Consider the following 22,340-nt stretch of genomic DNA (forward strand, 5'->3'; position numbering starts at 1 on the left):
TGAAGACCCAAACTGAGGAAATTTGCCATACCATGAAAAACCCCGATTAAGTGAAAGTGCAGCTTCTCCATAAGCCTGTTGTAAAAATTGCTGTACGGCCAAGGCGGTGCGACGGTACAGCAGACCCCGATTAAGTGAAAGTGCAGCTTCTCCATAAGCCTGTTGTAAAAATTTGAGGCATTCCGTCGATTTTTTGCCCGCTTTTGCAAAATGTAATATTTTTGCATGCTGATCTTCCCTTTTGTTTCGCGGTACTTTTGTAAGGGGTAGGCTGAATACACTAAAGAAGCTTCAAATTTACAGGAAATCCGCTGATTTTTATTTCTTTTTAAAAAGATAAAATGTTGCCATTCAAAAGATCTTGCAATGTCTCATGACCATTTTTCAATATCTTAATTATCATACAATATATGAACTGAGTACCGGTTTAGGTGACATATCCCTCGTACATTATCGCTTGAGGCTGTGACCCAAGGTTACTACTAATTTACAGTTTCAATGGCATAAGGCAATGCTAACGCCATCTCCCAAAACCTTTGGCCAGCCTCAAATTCCGACCTGATTTTTTTCTAACGTCAAACCAGGGTTGCTTCTTTGCTTAAACCCAACCGATATCGTAGGGATTGGTTGAAGCTGTTACTTCTAAAGTTTTCTGGCAACCTTAGTTATGAAAAGTTTTTTGATCCCGGCACTAATTTGAAGAGGATGGTTTTAGTGAATTGAACTCAAGGAAGAAAATTGAATTTGAATGATTTGAAAGGTGGTACAGGATCAATGCCTACGTATTCCCTACAAATATTTGAACTGAGGGAAGCAAATTGTACTATGAAAGACCACGAGAAGGAAGTAAGGTGGGCTTCTTTTTTTGTTTGTTTGTTGATTCTCGGGTTCTTGACCGATGCAAAAGAATGAAGTCATGTATTGTCATAGTTTATAAAATATTTCGTCTTGCAAAGTGTTCGAATTTGCCGCCCTGGGACATCCTTGAACGAAAGGCTGGCCTGGGGCTGTCTTATGTATAGAATTGTCGAAGTGAGGCCGGCAGCAAGCTATGCAAAGTTGGTGCGCGATTTAAAACCAAGGAGGATTGTATGTATGTATGTATGTATGTATGTTTCTTAAGTGTCAGTACACTTTTGATTGCAAAATTTGCCGTTAGAATTAGTTTGGCAGAGTTTTTACAAAGCATTTCATTTTTTTCTTGAACAAGATTGGTTCTGGTTCTCTCCTTGCCTCTTCTGGCCAAATTGAAGTTGCTTTAAACTCAAACGCGTTGCTGGACGTTTTTGTTGGGTGAGGTCGAGTAAGGACGATAGCTCCTGCTTGTCGCGTTTGCATTCCCAGTTCTCGATGTATGGGCACTAATTTATCGGATATGAAGGGGATATTTCCCGACATCGCTTTGAATGTTTCAAGTAGGAGAACCTCCGCTGTAAGGTGATTTATTGATGGAATGCCACTGTCTTTTATTAGGTCCTCGACGGAAACCATGTTGGCCCGAGTCTTGCCCAGCAGAAAGCGCATAACTCGGTTCAGAGTGATCTGGAGTTGCACCATGACCTCCGTTTTCGGATCGTCGTTGCGTATTCGGCACGTACCATACACTGCCAGGCCGTACCTTAAGTTTGATATTATTAGTCCATGGACTACCGATTTCAATTTGTATTTAGGCACTGTCTGGTTCAGGCGACCAAGGATGGCCAGTCGTTGCTTGATTGTGATGTTCAGTTTTCGGAATTGAAGCTTGCTTGTTAAGTCACTGGATATTTCAAAACCGAGAGCACTCACAGAGGGGATTGGTTCGAGAATGGTACCGTTAACTGTGATTGGATGTGGGTTTTATTGTCGCACACTGAAAGCTTTTCCCGGGACGAACAGAAATTGTGTTTTTGACATATTAGCGACTAACCAATTTGACGCCATAAATCTCACAACGGAGTCAGCCTCTTGTTCAAGATTTGCGACCAAGTTGTGATAAGACCTGCCTCTCAGCGACATGGTTATGTCGTCTGCATACGCGGTTATAGAAGCGTTGGTCCATAAAGGGAGGTCTGACATGTAGAGAAGGAAAAGTAGGGGGGAGAGGACGCTCCCCTGCGGGCATCCAAGTGTCACTTCCGCTTTCTCCGAGAGACCTTTTCCAACAACCACCCTGTGTGATCTGCTACCCAAGAAAGAGGACATCCACGCAATACTATGTGCATCGAAACCAATTGTTTCTAACTTGCGGCACAGCAGATCTGGGTCAACACAATCGAAAGCTGCCGTGAGATCGAAGAAGATCACTCCGACCATATCTCCATCTCCTACGCATTCCCTCAAGTTTAAAATCATTGAGCGGACAGCAATCGTTGTTGATCTGCCCTCACGGAAACCATGTTGTGAGCTTGGAACAAGTTGATGTTGTTCGACGTAAGTTGAGATCTGGTCCTTAACAATCGCTTCGAGAATCTTGGATGCCACCGGTAAGAGTGAGATTGTGTGGAAATTCTTCACATCATCCTGCCTCCCTTTCTTGTGCAGGGGCACGGTCCTGGACTCTTTCCACCTCTTTGGGGATGTACCATTTATTAGAGACGTGTTGGTGCTATATGTTAAAGGTGCAATTATAATACTTGAATTTTTTTCAACACTTCCAAACCGATTGAATAGCAACCAATACTGTTACTCTTCTTAACTTGCCGTGAGTGATGCAGAACCGTCTTTTCTTCGACTGTTTTCAGGCAGAATTTGGGAACCAATGGTCTGCCAGCCATTTGTGCTTTTTAATAGCTTTTTATCCAGCGGGTTGTGTTTATGGCGTATTTCACATGAAATACCCTGTCTATGGCTAAAGCTTTGCCTTATTCCCGGGTCAAGGCAAAAAGAATGAAAACATAAAGAATTAAGTGACGTTAATACTTATACTAGATACTATGACATCCTACGGTTTAAGGTCCTTCCCAATAGCTTAAATTAGGCATATCTTCAGTGGATCTTCTCTGTACTTTTTCGATCTTATTCAACCCCTCCGCATACACTGGATCCCAGAATGAGGATGGATATTCTAGATGTAGCTGGACTATTGATTTGATGACCTGAATGTCCGGTAGATCCAACTGCAAGTTTGCTTTTTACTTTCTATTGGATGTGCTCCTCAAATCTGCCATTGTCTTGTACCCCAAGGTCCTCAATAGAGCTCACTGATAGAATCGGATTCTGGTAATTGTCGGTATAAATAATAAGACCGTTTCCAGTTTGGTCGAAAATCATAATGCCGAATTCATCCCTATTTGATTCCGTGTTCAGCACTTTCACCCACTCATAGATATTGTTTAAGTCGTTTTGAAGGTCCGTCTGGTTTATTAAACTTCTATCAAATACTACCTTGGTGCCGTCAGCATAAGATGAGATCGAAGACTTGAGAGGTAATCCATGTAGTGGCGAGATAACTAGTATGAACAGAATTAGGTCCAAGATAGTGCCTTGTGGTACTCAAATATCACTTGACAAGGAGGACGGCCTAAGCAGCCTTCAGCTTTAACAGCTTGGCTACGGTTGGTCCGGAACTCTTTGATCCAAGACTTTGTATTGCCTTTAATGCCCATTTCATTTAAATACTTTAGCTGTAGAATTTGATCGACTTTGTCAAGAGCTTTAGCAAAGTTCAAGAAAACAACATCTACACAATCGTTGGGTTGAAGTCGTCCCTCATTTACGTCGTCAAAGTGTTATATCAATTGTGTTACAATTCTAAAATGAGTTCGAAACCCATGTTGTTGGTCAGAGATGCTACCTTTTATGTCAAGGTAGTTAAGCAATCTTGCCTTAACGGGATTTTCCAGAACCTTGGCAATATTGGAAGTTAACGAAATAGGTCTACAATTGCCGGGTTGACTCCTATCTCCACTTTTAAAAATGGGGACTATATGGGCCGTTTCTAATTGGGTGGGCAGTCGCCCTTTGCTAGAGATCGATTCAGTAAAAATGAATGTCCTCTAATGAGTGACTGTGATCACCGAGAAAGTTGTCTGGCAAGTGTTTAACAGGAATTGAAAACACAGACACAAATTGATCGTTCAGAATATTGGCTAAACCGATCGAGCAGGTACTTTATTCGGTAGTTTAAGGGGGCCTACAGGAGGGTTGACCTTTCGTTTTGAGTTGGCATAGGGGTGAAAAGCTTTCGGGTTGAGTTTGACAACCTGAATAACTTTCTTTTCCCTTCTCACCTGATCATTCTTAATCGACTTTTTCAGCAACACATTAATAACTTAAACCTTTTTCTTGATAGTCTTGTTTCTGAAAGAATGATCATCAAGAGATCTCAATCCATTTGCCAAAGACACTCGTTTCTTGAAGAATTTTTGCCTTTCTTTCGGAATAATGTTTTTTTTTCACGGGCTTTTTAACCTCTACAAGGAATGTAATCACCGTTAGTTTTAAAATAAAAGGTTATAATTCGTCTATATATTACCTTTCAATCTTTACGATATTTGGTCTACCAACGAATTTGAGTTGGCAGACCGAGCTAGTCCTTGAATGTAGGGTTGATCTGAAATGCTATCTAAAAATTGGTCCAAGTCTGACTTGAAAGATGCTACCGGATCAACAAGGCCTACGTATTCCTTAAGAATATTAGAGGGAAACAAATTAAACAATGAAGGAGCCCAAGAAAGAAGAAGAGAAGTGGGCTTCATTGTTCGAACTAGCCTAGATTCTCGAGGACTTGAAGGTGCTCTCAAAACGCACATTAAGACTCTACGGTCACTAGAATTGACCATAAATCCTTGGTTTGGGACAAAGCTCATGGATGCTTTTGAAGACGCACAGGATCAGATACCTTTCGTACCTTCTCTGAACACTGTCCATTCCCAACTTTTCTAGTCTTTCCCAATACGAGAGCTGTCTCATTCCTGGTATGTTCCAAGTGAAACATCTATGGACTTGTTCGACCTTTTGCAAACTGAAGCATATTCCAGTTGTGGCTGCACAGTCGGCTTGTACAGAGTTGGCCTGGAGAACACCTGATTTGAGATCATGGATGTCACTAAGGGATCCCTCAACTTTAACAATTTGCTTCCTATCATGAATGAAGCTTCTTATCCAATTGAGAACCTTGTCTTGGATGCCAATGTCATGAAGTCTTTTCAACAAAAGGCCATGATAGACAACATCAACTGATTCGGGCCTTTCCAGTCCCTCAATGACCTATTCTAATTGCTCAATCAGTTGGTAACCGCGTTAAAATGTGCTCGGAACCCGTGCTGGTTAGGAGGAATGACTTCATTGACCTCAAGAAATTCAACAAGTTTGGACTTCATGATCTTCTCAAACACCTTCGCAAAATTCGGAGTGAGAGAAATAGGCCTATAGATACTGGGGATGGACTTATCTCCCCCTTTAAAAATTGGAACAACGGGAGCTAACTTTAGTGAAGATGAAAACTTGCCCTGATCCATGATGGAACGCATCAAGTATGAGAAAACAGGAGCAAGAACTAGTGAGCATCTCATAAGAAACTGAGATGTCGCACCATCTGGACCAGGAGAACTTGAAAGCCTCAAGTCCCTGATGGCCGCAAAGGCATCTTGATCTGAGACTACAAGATCATCAAATTGCTCAATTTGACTAACGTCATTAATCTCAACAAACTCGCTATTAGAACAATGAGCTGTTGCTTCTGATATCTTTTAGTGACAAAAGAGGCACCCCTATTTAGGCGCATATTTTTTAAAAGAAAAAAATCAGTAGGTTCACAGCGTCGTCAATTTTAAATTCCGGTCTTGGCGTGCTCAATTTGAATTTATCAAGGACCATTTCTTGTCCTTTAAATGGCAGTATTTAGCTAGTCCAGTTCTCGTGACATCGCCTCGAGATATAGTCGTTTGGAACTTGATTGTCTGAAATATTTCCAGCACGTTATGATCAGATTGATTACTTAGGGTCACTTGAATAGTTGAGATCTAATCGAGATCCCTGGATAGAACTAAGTTTAGCATACTGTCCGGCCTGCGTAGCTGAGCCAACATATTGGGACAGGTTGACATTCTAAAATATCTGGTGCATGACCTCGTTGGGACAAAGCTCATGAATGTGTTTTAAACCGTATCCCTACCATCAGGTTGTGGCTTTTAATTCGTATTTTAGCCAAATGAAGCCCCTCAATGGTGACAAATTCATGACAAAAACGAGAGAAGAATTTGAAATAGATTTATCTTTCCTTGTAATATATGGATTAGAAATGGAATGCATTCCTTTGTTTCAAATAAAGAAGAAAAGGAGTAAAGTTCATCCCGATTTTTTAGTAGGTGCGAAGACTCTGATCTTGAGATTTTTTCCCTAGGAAGTCTTTCAAGCCTTGGATCTCGTGGACAGGTCGGACCTGTATTATGCTTCAAAGGCTTTTGGATCTTCGTTGAGAAGCCACAAATATTACGACGGATCAACCGATTGTCTTGATGAATGCGAGTCTTCATTAGGTAAGAAGGAAAGGTGATTCATAAAATGCTGGGTGTTCGACTGAAGGAGTAGAATAGCTTAAACAGTCTTGGATAATGCGCTAATAATGGCATAATACTGAAAGCGATTTGATTTGCATGAGACCAGGAAACTGACCTATTTTGAATGTATTTACTTCCATAATTCCAATCAAAAGAACGCTGATAAGAAGCGATTCAGGGACTGAGGAACGCAGATTCGTGATACTTATCCAGATAAGTATTCGACTGTCAAACAATGAGGTGAAGTTGTGCATTAACAGGAGCTGGATTCTTCGTTGATCAGCTTACCCCTCTCGTCTCACCATTGAGACGACTGCCACAGTGGTTCAAAAGCCTTTTTGAATTCCAACAGAAATATCCAAGCAAATCTTGTTAACTAATAGCCATGTGCGCGACAAATTTGAGCCAGACTTCAATAAATCAATCACGTCAAAATCACTTCTTATGGTTTTTGTAAGGAAGAAGACTGTTGAGATGGATATGCGCATTTTTCTCAATACCTGATAAGCTTTTTTGACCACCGTGGTGAGACGGGTGAGACGAGATGAGAGGAGACGACCGTGTCCAAGAATCCAGCTAGGGTTGCTGTTGTCCCTTAAACTAGATAACAAAAGACAGTCACGTTCGTTTTAACAAAATGGGGAACTCGTTTCTTAACCACCAACAAATCGCGTTTGTTAATACAGTTGCTTTTCTATATCTATATTGTACCCGGTTTTGCCATAATGTTATCCTGATGAACCTTTCTTTCTCAGCTTGCATTTCGCCTTTGAGTCCAGAGGAATATAAATCATGTTCCTACATTAATTCAACTCTTCACACCGTGTTTGAAGAATGCAATGTCGGGGGGGCGACATTGTGTCACAAGCCATGTAAGTTTGACAACTTGATCATATAGTAAATGTACATGCGAAAGCACAAGTCAAGCTCATTGGCCTCTTGCAGATGGATCAGACCATGATAGCTATAATGGCTATGAGAATTGGTTGGAGTACCCACTACAATTCTTCCCTGAGGCTGAGTTGTTGGCTTACAATGATGCCGAGAAGTACTGTCACTCTCATGGAGGTCGAATCCCCAATTGGTTTCATGATACCCATCCTGGTTATCAAGCAGCCTATGAGCAAGGTAGGGATGCATCCCCAAATTTTGCTTAGTTTCCAAAGCCAAAGAAGAGCCTTTTTCAGGAATGTTCGACCTCATCAAGGCCAAAGCAACAGAACGACGAAAAAGCCGATTGGCGCCTAATTTGGAATATTTTGCAATTAATGGTGCATTTACGCAGAAAACTGGTGTGGCATCAGCCAATCGTAGATATGCCAACTTGCAGCATTGTGATTCCAAAATTGGCTTCTTGTGCCAACGGAAAGCTGCTGCTGGTCTCGCGTCTCAAGCCAATAGTAAGACACATTGTCTGTCGTGTTGAGCACATTGGTCCCTAACAATTACCTTTTTAGTTCATGTTGGTTGCTACCCAACTGTCATTGAAGCTGACGGGTCATTACTGGCCTCCATGGTTTCGCCCCACATGACCATCAACTTTTGCGTGGAGTTTTGTATGGGTCAAAGTGTCTCTGGAGCGGCTCCTTTAATTGGCCTTCAAGGCCAAAGATGCGCATGTTTGAAGACAGCCTTAGGTGCCAAATTTTCTACCGGAATGTGCGATCTAAGATGCCCTGGGAATCCCAGTCAGGTTTGCGGAGGGCGTGGGACATTCTCGGTCTTCAATCTGCTTAACCGAACCGGTGAGAGCCTCTTGGACAAAAGAAATGCCCAAAACACTTTATTCGAATCACTTCTTGTTATAGCTGTGGAGGAAGCCATTTTTGTTTTCAATGGCTTTGAAGGAGAGCCCAGAGCCGAGATAATCTTAGCAGGGGGTCGGGTGGAAACATTAGCGGAGTTTCCTCCTTTGCCAGAGCCCCTGAAATATGGTTCTGTGACAATGGATGGCAGATCAAAATTGATTCATTGCGGAGGCATGACTGCAGAACAAGGTTTTTTGGATGCAATGTTGTCATTTTAGCCCAAGTTAGTTGTGGTAGCTTTGTCTTATAGTTCTCCATGAGGGCTGCTTCTCGTTGGATTTTTCTGCCGATATCTTAACTTGGACCTCAATGGACAGTATTCCCCAAAAAGAGAAGCGGCTTGCTTTTGCCAATAATGAAGGCCACCTCATTGCGTGTACCATCTCGGACATATCTTGTTGGCATTTCGATGAAGTGTGGAAACCATTGAAGGATCTTCCCTCTCCTTTGACCAGCATTACACCCAATTGCATCTTCGTGGAAAATAACACACTTATTGCGTTTGGAAGGGCAGGACATCAAATCTATTTCTATGATTTTCTAGACAATCGTGAGTGGGTTAGTCTGCACCTGCCTGTGGAAGGTAAGATCATGCCATTGTCGTAATCTATTACGTATGATACATAAAAGAAAGAGTTTCTTTTTTACCCAGTTCACCAGGGTTTCGCGAACCCTGTGGCTAATTTCAAAGGCCGTAAAGGCTTCCTGTTTGCTCTACCGTCTCCCTTCAAAATATATTTCATTCACCTTGAGAACCTTCAGGTTGTGTCAACATCTTTGGTTCAAGAGTTGCCTCAAATAAATCTCGTGGGACCAATCAGTTTTCTATCTCTGGCAGATGAGATCCATCTCATTAACAGTGACACCAAGAGTAAAATTTATAGCATGGATTGGATGACTGAAACTATGCAGCTCTCAGATTTAGGGGACAAATTGCAATGCTCGCCTGATTGTACCGTCGTAAAAGCGACAACCAAATGGTGGCCTGATATTCACGGTAAGAAGAACGATCATTGTAGACATGATTGGTCATGGAAATCCAGAAAAAAATCGATTCCATTGCAGCGCCCTCTGTCTTTGAAAGACGTTACACATCTTGTCGAGAAGCACTTGCTCTTGGCGCTCTTCAGCCAAATGACGGTCAACCTATGAAGCTTCTTTTAGAGGATGGAACCTTTGTAAATTGCTCCAAAGAGAACATGGATGGTGGAAGCCTGTCTTGCCCCAAAGGCTGGTACGGGAATGCCGACAACGGGTTTTGCTTTCAAGTCCATTTGGATATGGTGTCTAATATTGAAGCAAGCCGGTGAGTCGTAGAAATGGGGGTGAGTTGACGAGTTTTGCCATGAGATTAAAGATGTTTACAAATTCAGGCAATGCTTATCAATGGGAGCAAATCTTGTGGCACCGAAAACCCCTGCCGATGAAGATATGGTAACCGATGTGCTAACGAGCCGCTATGACTATGCACATCCAATCAGTCCAGGATTTTATCACTTGGGTATTTATCAAAACCAGCAAGAAAACGTCATCTACCAAAGTAATGGGAAAACGCCGTGAGTTGGGTCATTATGAGACGTAATACAATGGGAATTTGCTTTATACCTCGCGGAACAATTGGTCTTTTCTGAGCAGAACCTTTATCAAGGACAAGCCGTGGTCAGGACCTCTGGCCCAAACCACAAAATCCTCTTGCTTGGCATACAACACTATAATTTGGCCTCATGTGATGTTTGATTATCGATACAAATGGTTGGACATCTCGTGCGAGAGGCCTGCTCGATTTATTTGCATGAACAATCCAGGTTGGACCTAACAATCCATTCATGAATGAAAGAGCGAATTAGAGCCAAAAAGTATCCCATTAGATTTCTTGGGCTTCCGACCTTTAGCAGCCATTGACACCGAATCTGTTGCTCAATCGTTCGACATTGAAACCAATTCATTGGGTTCATGCTTTGCCCTGTGTTCAGGAGTTCCAGATTCAAGAATCATTGCAGCCAAAGAAAGCACATGTAATTGTATGAAAGATAATGCCCAGGTTCGAAATCCCACTTTCAAGGTACAAAATGTAATGACCAGTCAGTTTCTGACCTTTGATGATGCCAGCCCAATAGCAATCAACTTGAACGATGTTGGTTCAGATTGGTAAGATAAAATCAGGACAAATCTGGTTTAACCGAAATAACCCCTATTTCTTTACACACCTCAAGGAAATGGCTTGGAAACGCGTTGGTTCCAAAGGAAAGCGTCCATTTGGCCATTGAAATTTCCATACAGTCTATGCAAGCCTCTCTGAGTCCTCGGGATCCCTCAAATCCAACACAAAAGTTCCTGTTCGCCTCTGGCGAGCTTTTCATGCCGGACTTGGCTAGATATTTAAGTATAAAAAACAACAAATTAATAGCCGATGCTACCAATGAAGGAGCTTCAAAATGGACCTTTGGTAAGTTTTGTATCTCAAACACTTCAATGGAAACAAAATGAATGAGCCCATACCTTTAAACCTGCTCAGTTCCATCAGAAGAAGAAACGATTTCCTTGAAAAAACGGACCATTGAAGACGCCGTGGAACCAGGTTCATATCCGTTCGCTTGTGATCAACTAATCCCATGTCCAGGGGCTTTGTATCAATCATGCGGATGTAAGATCAATCCCCTTGGCAGTGATTTGGCCATTCTCTATCACACAGGAATCTCAGGTATGGAAACACTTCTTTTGACTCATCGGATGATCTTAAAATCACAACTTTATCTTAGGAGATGAGCCTGCGAGCGCATCATTGCAATTCACATCTTGTGAAGATGTTAGGAACAAAGGATTAATGGGCAACGCCTTTTATCTCATCAATGGTCAGCGTACCTACTGTGAGAACTGGAGTGAGTATAAGTATTCTGAAATTTTGAAGTACCAATCTAAGTTAATATATGAAACGATAGATGCTGATTGTGGAAAAGGTTTTGTCCTTCTGGGCCAGAGATGCTACAATGTGTCTTTCAGCACCATCGACAAAGCCAATATTGAAAGTGAATGCGCCGCAATGAGTGCCTCCCCACTTCAAACTGATTCATCTGAAATACTTCAGCACATTAAGGTTTGATTCAATTGTATATCGATCCGATGAATGTATAACCATTTAATAAAAGTCACCTAGGATCTTCTGGAGTTTCAAGGGGAGAAGCAGGACATCTGGAGTGACCTTTCTTGGAACTCGACCCATAATGGGTACTTTTCAAGTTCTGGAACGTCTGCTTCTGATCTCGGACCATGGGCTGGAACCCCACCTTCATTGCCAAGTGAAGACTGTGTTGTTCTCTCAATTTCTGATCAGTCCAAGTTCAAACAAACTAATTGTGAGAAAAAGGCCAAATACATTTGTGAACGAGAGGGTAAGGTTAAAATACACCATAGACTTCGAATATAGTACCATGCATTCGATCGATGTGTTTGTTTCAGCTTGCCCCCCGGGATTTATTTATTTCGTTTCCAAGTCTTGTGTGGCTTTCATCAAAGAAAAGGCCAGTAAGGCCGAGGCCAGGACCCAGTGCTCCAAGATCAGTCCAAATTCTGGTTTGCCACGCTTAACACGACCAGATCAAGAGGAGAAAGTGAAAGATATCTTGAAATCATTTGGAGGGGGCGAAGTGTTCCTCGGTCTGGAACGAAATGCCAAAGGTCATTGGACATGGGACTTAGATGGATCTCCTGTGTTCGTCACCCGTGAGTAATGATGAGTGTTGATATGTTATCATTGTTATTTATTCATTACTCAACCCCACTTGTTCCCCAGTCTTGAATGCAACTGGAGAAGTCACGGCTCAGTTTTCGTGGCCACATCGGGCAGGTCATTATCTTCCATCGAATTTGGTTGATGGGCGTGTTCTGCATTCAGGCAGTAGAGCCCTAACAACATTGGCATCGCTTCAATGGTTCTGCCTCACTCTTCCAGAGGAGATAACGATAAAGAGTATAAGGGTAACTTTACATGTCTATGATTGAACTCTAAATTTCTTGCAAGCAACTGACTAAGTACAAGGTACATGCACTATGACCGTAAAGTTCTTTGGCGGCATTTATCTTTCTCGCTTCATATGCACTCCTTCTGAGAATAAAACTGATATTTGGGTAACCAAAGGCACATGCTAGATACTGTCAACATTGTAGAGGGAAATTCCCATTAACACAAAGGTACGGTAGTTATTTTGGCCAAGGTGTATAAATCACTAAATATTAACCAATTAATTAACGTTATTCTCTGGAAACAGTGAAATCCCGCCGGCACCAAAGACGCCCTCAAAGGCCGTTTGCTTGTGTGATTTAGGCTGGAATGACTCAATCAGCTACTGCTAAGACCTTGGGGATCTCATTGCGAACTGTTGAACTTTGGTGGGCTTACCACTGGGCTGATAAAAGCCTCCAAGACAAACCTCTATCTGGTCATCCCAATTTGGTGACAGGAGAGATCAAGCATGTGCTAACCATAAACTTGGGAAACAGGCTAAGGAGTACCTAAAAAGTGACAGCTAGGTTAATCAAAAAGGATTATCGGGGGGTAGGGAGCACCAGAGGGTTCATTTCAAGCATCACTTGGGCGGGAGCCGTGCCTATAAGCATTAGACAAAGCCCCTCCTCACTGAAGCAATGAAAACGGTCACGTTAGGCTTCGTCGAAGACAAAAAAAATCCTGAACTTCAGAAAATTCCTCAAAACATCAAAAAAAGAAAATGCCCAACACTATGTACCAGCCTGATATTTTGTCTAAAATAGCCCTCCCTGTCATGAAGAGGAAGTTCACCGCAAGCCCATTGACCCAAAGGAGACTCACGCTCTCAACTTCAACAGTAATGTTTATGAAAGATGGTCCTCCACCTCAGACAGTCAAAAGCCCCGACAACTGTTTGGAAACGAGTGTTCATCACTTCTGTAAAAAACCAGGTGTGGCCCGAATTAAGGTCGTTGAGATTAATTTCGTAGAGAACTTATGAATATTCCTTTTAAGTCAGTTAGGTCAGTTTGGTGGGACCGGCCTCTTCCATCAAACACCTTGATAAACACATGCCAGAAGTATTGAGGTAAATATCTTTCAGTCCGTAGTTGCGTATATGCCAGAGATGATGAAATGGCTGATGAATTCTGTTCGTCAATTTTACTAGTTTTATCAAGGGGCAAGAACTTTGCGTCACAGTGTCAGCAGAATCTGCCACAATTTGGGACTTAGCTATTATTTTTGTTCTTTGGGGGAACTGTCCAAACGCCTATATTTCACCAATAACGAGGCTGTTTGGGATTGTGATCGCCAGCGGTGGTAGTTAAAAGATTTGTGATTTATATTCAAGTGTTTAATCATTTACTGACCCACCGACCGGTTAGGGTTGCCGAATCTGGTTAGTCCTTGACCAGGGAATTTGGTCAAAAAGTTATCCAAGACTGGCTTGAAAGATTTTTAGTTCTAAGTATTACCAACACTAAAGGAGGCCGAGCAAAGAAGAGAGGGCTTCATTGTTCGAATTAACCGAGATTCTCGAGTTTTTGAAGATGCTTTCAAAAGAAAAACAAAGCCTCTGAAATTATTATGATTGACTCTAACACTTCAGCTTGGACAAAGCTCATGTCTGCTTTCTAAAGCCTACAGTGCCAGATGCCTTTTTTGTGCCTTCTTTGAACACTGTACTGTCCGCACCTTTTTCAGTTTCCCACATTACGAGCGGTCTCTCATTCCTGCAAATCTTCCTGGTTATTTAGTAATCAAAATTTCTTCATTATTGTTTTGATGTTCCGATTCAGAGCTGGTTTAGTTCTTTATTTGTTTACGTTGAGTTTAAATGCAGTTCATTAAAAAACTGTTATGAAAAACAAAGTCCCCAATTTGTTTCGCACAGGAATGAGAATGATATTTTGATTGATTGTGACAGTCATGACAAATCTCCTCTGGCTCAGATACTGAAGGAAATTTGATGCCGATTTTGACCCACGTTGGGATTTTATGTAGCTTTTTAAAGAACGAAATGAGCCGTTTGAATTGTTCATGGCGATAGTTTTAGAAACTGCTGATGCCAAGTTGAAATCGTCAAATTTCTTTAGATTGCTTTATTTTTACATCAATAACACTCAAAGTACCTTAATCGAATAGGTTGCTATGTATCCATCCAGTGCCCACAATCGGTTTAACAACGTTGAAGCGCGAGTGGGCCATGAGGAGCCTTCGACTTTAACATCGTCCATAGCTATGAAACTGACACAAAACACCTATTGCGCCTCATTTACTGGACGACCTACCAATGAGAAGGTCATTGAGATGACCTGTCCTAAGCCAGGTCTCTCAGGAAAAGTGGTCACTCTCCAAAGCTCGGACACCATTTACCTGCAAGCCTTGGAGGTTGATGTTATGGGTGAGTTATTGCGTGTTTGGTAGTGATGGGATCTAATCAAACTTCAAACTCAAGGTTGCCAGAAAAGGTCGAAAGCGAAAGCACACGCCTGTTCCATTGCCATTCAAAAATCTAAATTTGAGCAAAAAGCAACCCTGGCTTGACGGACGAAAAACCAGAGCTGGATTCTTCCATGATCAGCTTACCCCTCTCGTCTCACCACTGAGACGACTGCCACAGTGGTTCAAAAGCCTTTTTAAGTCTAAGAGAAACATCCAAACAAATCTTGGTGACTATTAGCCATATGAGCGTCAAATTTGAGCCAGAATTCAATAAACCAATCAGGTCAAAATTACTTATTATGGTTTTGCGAGGTAGAAGATTATTAAGATGGATTTGCGCATTTCTCTCTATACTTGATAAGGCTTTTTGACCACCGTGGTGAGAAGGGTGAGACGAGACGAGAGGAGACGACCGTATCCAAGAATCGAACTCAGGTTAATTTTTGAATCGGACATTCCACCAACAATGTCATAGGCCATTAAAAATGAAAACACTTCGAAGCTGAGGACACTGTCAGTAGTAAATGGGGTTATAGAGAAAAATTCCCACTCCTCCTTGGTTTTTGCTATGCTGAAGATTCAGAGCATAATTAAATTCCTTGGTTTCGTTGGAACGGTAGTAAGTCAGAAAATTCTGTAATTTTTTTTTCAATTGGTTACCTCATTTTCCACTTATTTTCACATTTTTGGTTATTATTTTTACAGAAAAACGACCGATTGAAATTTTGAAAAACTGAGCTTGCGGCTCATATTGACATTCACCATCAAAGCAGGCTTGAATATGTGAACATCAAGTCAACAATCGTCAGAAGACATGAAAATCACACTGGGAAGTGGCTCGACAACCCTTAGAGCTCCCAATTGTCAATAAATGATTCAAGTTATAAAAGGTCTGTTAAGGCCAGCAATCGTAGTATAATGGTAGAGCATCCGCTTTGCAACCGTTAAGCCTGGTTCAATCAAAGGATAACCAAGCAAAATTGTAATAAAACATGAGTGTTGGCTTAACCATTTGCGATAGAAAGAGTCAAATTTTAGTGAGTGATGCGACAGAAAAAGTCAATCTTAGTTTGGTCCAATGCAACTGATTGTGTTTGAATTAAAGCAGCTTTTTACATATTGTAAACATCGTAAAAAGACCTGTGATCCGATGAGAAATATCTCGCAATAAAGAGATTTTTTTTACAAAGTCGATTGCAATTCAGCCATTCAGAACCGTTCCATTCTACAAGACTACCTCTGAACGTGTAATCGTTTCACTTGATTTCTTTTCTCCTCATTTTTCACCATTGGCCATTAGCGTTTTCAGTGCTATTTGTCAATTTTTTTGCAGACTCTCTCACCATGTATTTGCTTTTTTACAATCGAAAAGATGAGTAATTTTGCGTTGTGTTTATTTAAGTTCATCACAATAAGTTTATTTTGCAAGCCAGTACTGCGTGACCACCGTGGCGGCGTAGAAAAAATTCATTGGGCATAAATAAGTCTCAAAGTTAGTCTTATTTTGAGCATTGCTAAAACATGTTTCTAGCAGTTGATGTTTTGAAATCCTAAATCGACTTCGAAATCTTACCGTTTTAGACTGTCCCAACACATTTGTGCACTTGAACAACAAGTGCTACTCACTGGTGCGACCAAGCTCAATTTATTCTGCTGCAGTGCACGAGTGCTCTGTCAAAGCCTCGGTAGTCTTCACTCCCACAACCAAAACTGAAAGATTGGTGGCAAGCAATCTCATGGAGATGTACCAAGTAGACGTCATCTTTGCAGGTAAATTGACGAGAAATTGACGCCTTGTACTACTAACTGACCTCATCGTTTCAGGAGTCAAAAGAGCCTTTGAGGGCGATATACTTCGAGCAGAGAGTGGCTTGGACATCAGTGGAGTTATTTATGATCCAAATTTGTCGCAATTGAAAAAAGATACTGCGTTCCTAGGCTTGTTTGAACGGGGACGTGATTTCTTTAATCTGACTCTCGATAAATATGCTCAATACAATGCCATTTGCGAATATTGTAAGATGATATGAAAGCACGATGTGAACGGTTTATATGATTGCAATTTGAATTGAACTGACAGATAAGGAGATAACATACACCAATTGGGGAGCATCCAATGAGTACCTTGAGCCGCTTAATGAGCCAGCACAATCCTGTGTCAAGATTTGCCAAGGTGCCAATTGTACCAAAGGCGAGCAATGGACCACCACTTCATGTGAAGAGGAGTTGCCGTTTTTGTGCAAATGGGAATGTAAGGAGCACAATTGATTGTCCCTTCAACTGATGATAACCCAAAGTTTTTCTCCAAAATCCCTTGTTCAGTCAAATGTCCTCAAGGTTGGATGGCTTTTGATGATGCTTGCTACAAATTGGAGAGATCCCTGGCCATGAGAGAAGCACCGGAAGCTGCCCACGAGTATTGTGCCAACATCTATGGGGCAAGTGGTCTGGTTGTAAATAGCATTCCGGAAGCCACATTCCTCCGTTCCTTTCTCACTGAAATCAATGTGAGATTGCAATGATTATAGATGTCCATGGAACATTTCTAATGGCCGTATTTCATGTCTAGAACTTCCCTGCCTATCAAGGCCAAAATATAGCCAATGGGGTGTTGGGGATGATATTTAAGCCACATTCGCGATATCCTAGATTTATGGATGGATCGTTCATGTCACACATGGATACCTTTCCTGATCTTCGACAGACCTCACTCAATTCATTAGTCAACTCCATGTCGGACACCTCTTGCTTGAGAATTTCAGAAGGGGGTACGTCATAAATTGATGCTGCCCCAGTACCGCCTTTCAAGGTTCAATGTGGTTAACCTTGTTTTGTCTAACCATAGGGCTGGTTTCTGGTTGTTACAACAACATCGAGGCCAATATTCTTTGCGAAAAATCTTTGGCTTTCGACAAGCGTCTTTGCGTAAATGCCTCTAACCTACGGAACGCTTTAGAAGTTGCTCCCGGCGTGAAAATTGAGGTCGATAATCATTTGGTAGCTTCCACTTGCGTCCTCTTTTGTCGAGGTCTAGACTTCAACCATACCCTTGTGAGCAATAATTCGTGTCAATGTGTGAGCAAATTGAAATTCAGCCCTACTGAAGGGGATCCCGAAAACTTCTTGCCCATGAGCCAATGCCCCTATGGTGAGGCCAATCAAATTGTAGGCGATGGGGTCAAGAGCTTGGCATTTTATAGCTCCGGCATTGGATCCCTTCACCCTGCCGAGAAAATTGGACCAGTAACCTGTGGAGACTTGCACGAGTCCCTCAACCTAATGGTCCCTGGGATGAGTTTCACTTATCTACAAAATGATTATGGAACTGTTCCAGTCAAAGTGAATTGTGATCAGAACTTGGACCGTTGGTGTCTCTTCAATCAGCTTCCTTTTCTTCCAAGTGGTTTTCTTCGAATATCTGGAGCTGAGGATCATTTAAATACCATTGACTCCATTCAGAATCTGTTCCAATACAAAGATGAGTCGTATTCATTCAGGGCCTGTTCCAAGCTCAGGCCCCATTCGGAGGGTTTTCATAACATACCAAAAGTAACAGATCTTTGCGATCTAACCCAAGGGTCCTCCTTAATTATTGATGGGTCAGGAAAATTGGCGCCTGAAGTCATAATCACCGTAAAGTTTCCCAAGCCGATGGTTTTGACCAGTTTCTATGTGATGTCCGAATATGAGGACTTCTATCGAGCGCGAATCAAAAGCTTTGGAGCCATAACTTTTGTACCTGATGGCGTTGTGGGATCACGCGAAAAAATTGGTATCAATATTTCATCAATCGAGTTCGTATATGATGCGAATGCGATTCAATATCCTCGAAAAAAGGAGTTCTTCAAGGTATCAAACTCGACCCGACCATTTCCTGTGGTGACCAATGAGATTCAGTTCCACAACTTGACCATTTCTTCAACGAAAACCAATTCAAATATGATTGAAGCCGAGCTTGTCCGCGAAATCAGCCTTCAGATGATGGTTTTTGGATGTCCTTTGAATGACTATAACAAAGGTTTTGCCGAGTGAAATTGTTTAGAGTTACTTTTTTTTTGTAAATTTGCCCTGTTCCATTTTAGTCTTTTGTCCCAATGAATCTACGAGCCCAAGTGGAGGAAATTGCACCTTTGTGAAACGGAACCCGGAATCTGGAATTGCATTCGAAGAGGCGAAAATGAAATGCTCGGAAATGAATGCCGAAATCTTAACACCGAGTAATCTTCAAAGTATCATGGATCTTACGACCATTTTAAGTGCTTATCCTGGAGAGGAATTTTGGGTTGGCATTGAGTATGGCTGGAGTGAGTTTTCGGGTAGCCACGCTTGGCACTTCGTTAATGGACTCACTATTTTTGAGTCTCATCTTGCCCATTGGGCAAACGGGTAATTCTTAGATCATAGAGAAAGGTAAATGAGCAAATAAGGTCTTGAGACACGAATTCAAACTTTCAGTCATAACGATGAAAATGGCGAATGTGTGAAGTTATTGCTCATGGATGGCGAGGTGGTGTGGAAAAAGACAGAGTGTTCGAACGCTTCAGGGGGAAACTATTTATGTTCCACATCCCAAGACAATTACAGGATAGGTAAAAACACATACTTTGTACAATATTTCTTCAGGCTAGTAGTGGCACCAGATTGGTTGAGCACCCGATTGCCTTTTCGCTTCATGGGGTTCAAATCCAAGTATGCCAGGTCCAAGTTTCTTTTTGGTTTTTATCCAAGTACAAAATGAGTTGCGTATCTGCCAACTCACATGGGCAAACCTTCGACTATTCCCGATGTTGTGGCAACAACTTTTGTATTTGATGCAAAGCGGGCTAAACCCTTCTTCATCAGATGGAATTCGAGTGAGACAACCGTCACTGGACTCCGAAAAAACGCATACCTGCATTGGAGATCTGCACTTGGTGTTGTCATCATTTGAGTGAAAACTTTGTTTCTCAGGTTGTTATCTTCTGTCACCCGACGACTCTGTCCAAGTTCCAACGCCAATCCCAGCTAATTCAAATAAAGCCCAGATTCAACAGTTCTGTTCGTTGTTGTGCGAGTCCCAAACGAAGTTTTATTTCGTCATTCGAGAACAAAAATGCTTTTGCATTTTCAGTCCTCATGGAGGTGAATTGAAAATCAAACGTGTATTGCTCTTGGATAAATATTGTAATAGCGCTGATATTATAGGTGTTCTTCCCGATGAGTCTTGTTCCAAAGAGGATTGCAAGGATGGACAAGATCAAAAGAGGGACAATTGTGAACCCAAATCCAATTATCAACGAGGGGTTCTATATCGCACGTGGGATCTGGGTTGTGATCCATTGAATCTAACAGGAACTAATACCTACATTTGGAGAGAAGACGCTCGTCATCTTTGGGGCTCAGAAACCACAGTCAGATGTCACCCTGGTTTTGAATTGGACCCAAGTCTTGAGAAGGTGGCAGGCTCTTAACCTAGTCTTCATTGAAACGCATTCGATTCTAGCCCCTCTTCAATACTTTCAGAGCTCAAAAGTGGATCCAAACCTTCACACTCAAACTTGTCAGTGTGATTTGAATGACAAAGGAGGTGCATGGTCTTGTTCCATTGTTCCATGTGTGCCAAGGGTCTGCCAAGGGAACCCAATCGCTCCTTCAGGCACCACAACAACTTACTTTAAAAGACCGGATCCTGAGTCAGAACATCACGTTTTTACGGCTAAAAATGTGTTTTGCCCAAGGAATTCAACCTTACCGAAACTGATACAGGACGCTCATGGATATGCCGTGGATGGCTCATTGGGATTGGTCAAAAATATTACACTCTCTTGCGACATTGATGGGTAATGTAGTTCATGAAGTTGATTGAAGTTTGTTCACATGAATCAAATACACACTTTATAGTTGTTTTGATAATACACAAAGCGCCAGGTCTTTCTTGATCACTATAATGTGTAACTCATTGGCATTCTGTGATAGGAAATGGATAGTTTCTGGCACACCTAGTGGATCAATTTGCCCTGATGAAAACCCCCTCGAGTCCGTCTACTCTTGTGAAAGTCCGGCTATTCCGGAATGCCTAGATCAAACGGTTTATTGCCCCAAACCTCCAGAAATTCCAAAAGACGCGGAAAGGGAGGACATCATTAGGCCAGTGAATGTCACCGAGTATGATCATGTTCCCGGGACCAAATTGATTTTCAAGTGTCCCAAACCCATGTGGGCTTTCAACTACAGTCTCCCAACTCCATTTATATCCTATGCCTATTCGACAAATATTGATAACATCTCAATTGAATGCACAGAATCTGGGTAAACATTAAATCGATATCTTAGGGAACCATGGAGAAAATGAGATTTGTTTTTACTATTATTATTGTTCAGATCATGGAAGGTATTGGGTGGGATGAAAGATGAAACTTGCCAAGAACCCAAACAAGATGGAACTTGTGGCGAAATTTATTTTCCACCTTGTGTGGATCGAGCCGTCCGATGTTCCAATATTGAGTTGCCCGAAAATGCTCTCAAAACCATGGTATTGGAGGTTGACTCCATGGATCATTCTCTGATGGGGACCAAATATAAGATTTCTTGCTCCCTTGAGAACTACTATTTTGATTATTCCATTCCAAGTGGAACGCTGTCTTATTTCTACTCCACCAATATAAATGAAACCACTTTTGAATGCCATCAAGATCGGTAAGCTTTGAATATCCTTGAATTGTTGTAAAGTTAAAAAAGGTACCAAACAAAAAAAAAATATTTTCTGTTTGAAAATTGCCAATTTTAAATCGTGCTCACATATCCTTGCAGGCATTGGATTGTGACGAATGGTATTGCTGAAGAAACTTGTGAGGATCCAAAACTTACCGATGGTCTGGTGACTTGTGCCAATGTCAAGGTTCCCAATTGTGTTGATCGAACCATTCGTTGTCCAACTCCTCCAATGCCCATTTCACCTCAGAAAACCTTTCACCGAGTGATCAAACCAGATCAGTTTGATTTGGTCAACACTACCATTCAATATGAATGTCCAAATCAAAGGAATGTTTTCTTTGATTATCCAACCGGTCCCAATTTTATAAGCTACGTCAATGAACCCCAGATGCGAAATATCACCATCACATGTAACAAGGAGAGGTATATTTGTAAAAGTGATCAGGAAGAAGCTTTGGACTCACGCATTGATTTCTTTCCAGTTTTTGGGTGGTTGAGGGTGGAATCTCGAATGTCACTTGCCATAAGAATTCCAACCCTGATCCAACAGCTGAATTATGGTGTAAAGAAGATCTGCTCATTCCTGAGTGCGAGGATCGTGGTGTGTATTGTCACAAGCCGGAATTGGCTTTGGAACACGGCGAAGTTACAGTGCTGAAGAATCCACGACCCGACTTTGGAACAATCAACGGTATTTGATTCAAAGGACTTGTAATATGAGTTTGATGTGATTTGCACGGTCATTGGAACAACGGCATGATGCTAGGGTCGAAAATCAACAGTTGATTGTAACAAGAAGCACTCCGTATTGTGTTTTAATGTTCTTCAGCCAAAATAACCGTATTACAATTCCAACTGCTTGTTCGGCTCACCTTGGAACGCCGATGATGAAAAAGACAAGAGAATATTTTGTTTGATCCCTACTTT

General features: G+C 41.7%; 1 protein-coding gene across 1 annotated transcript in view; it reads left to right on the forward strand.

Annotated features, from left to right (window-relative positions):
• The window catches only part of LOC131883359 (uncharacterized), a 58,615-nt gene that overhangs the window by 33,839 nt on the left and 2,436 nt on the right, over positions 1 to 22,340 (forward strand). Inside the window, exons 13-47 of the mRNA XM_059230814.1 lie at positions 6,326 to 6,461; positions 7,238 to 7,354; positions 7,428 to 7,610; positions 7,670 to 7,882; positions 7,940 to 8,227; positions 8,291 to 8,479; positions 8,541 to 8,873; positions 8,943 to 9,287; positions 9,356 to 9,596; positions 9,664 to 9,846; positions 9,926 to 10,095; positions 10,159 to 10,438; positions 10,504 to 10,736; positions 10,806 to 10,991; positions 11,050 to 11,169; positions 11,230 to 11,384; positions 11,445 to 11,679; positions 11,747 to 12,010; positions 12,081 to 12,265; positions 14,421 to 14,679; positions 16,302 to 16,490; positions 16,545 to 16,736; positions 16,801 to 16,971; positions 17,043 to 17,227; positions 17,290 to 17,488; positions 17,566 to 18,738; positions 18,803 to 19,106; positions 19,176 to 19,309; positions 19,671 to 19,841; positions 19,905 to 20,155; positions 20,223 to 20,539; positions 20,676 to 21,008; positions 21,081 to 21,395; positions 21,510 to 21,836; positions 21,896 to 22,104. Coding sequence (XP_059086797.1) covers positions 6,326 to 6,461; positions 7,238 to 7,354; positions 7,428 to 7,610; positions 7,670 to 7,882; positions 7,940 to 8,227; positions 8,291 to 8,479; positions 8,541 to 8,873; positions 8,943 to 9,287; positions 9,356 to 9,596; positions 9,664 to 9,846; positions 9,926 to 10,095; positions 10,159 to 10,438; positions 10,504 to 10,736; positions 10,806 to 10,991; positions 11,050 to 11,169; positions 11,230 to 11,384; positions 11,445 to 11,679; positions 11,747 to 12,010; positions 12,081 to 12,265; positions 14,421 to 14,679; positions 16,302 to 16,490; positions 16,545 to 16,736; positions 16,801 to 16,971; positions 17,043 to 17,227; positions 17,290 to 17,488; positions 17,566 to 18,738; positions 18,803 to 19,106; positions 19,176 to 19,309; positions 19,671 to 19,841; positions 19,905 to 20,155; positions 20,223 to 20,539; positions 20,676 to 21,008; positions 21,081 to 21,395; positions 21,510 to 21,836; positions 21,896 to 22,104 — 8,785 coding nt within the window. The remainder of the gene's footprint in view (positions 1 to 6,325; positions 6,462 to 7,237; positions 7,355 to 7,427; positions 7,611 to 7,669; positions 7,883 to 7,939; positions 8,228 to 8,290; positions 8,480 to 8,540; positions 8,874 to 8,942; positions 9,288 to 9,355; positions 9,597 to 9,663; positions 9,847 to 9,925; positions 10,096 to 10,158; positions 10,439 to 10,503; positions 10,737 to 10,805; positions 10,992 to 11,049; positions 11,170 to 11,229; positions 11,385 to 11,444; positions 11,680 to 11,746; positions 12,011 to 12,080; positions 12,266 to 14,420; positions 14,680 to 16,301; positions 16,491 to 16,544; positions 16,737 to 16,800; positions 16,972 to 17,042; positions 17,228 to 17,289; positions 17,489 to 17,565; positions 18,739 to 18,802; positions 19,107 to 19,175; positions 19,310 to 19,670; positions 19,842 to 19,904; positions 20,156 to 20,222; positions 20,540 to 20,675; positions 21,009 to 21,080; positions 21,396 to 21,509; positions 21,837 to 21,895; positions 22,105 to 22,340) is intronic.

The sequence above is a fragment of the Tigriopus californicus genome, chromosome 7, assembly GCF_007210705.1.
Source record: "Tigriopus californicus strain San Diego chromosome 7, Tcal_SD_v2.1, whole genome shotgun sequence".
Classification (NCBI taxonomy): Eukaryota; Metazoa; Arthropoda; class Copepoda; order Harpacticoida; family Harpacticidae; genus Tigriopus; species Tigriopus californicus.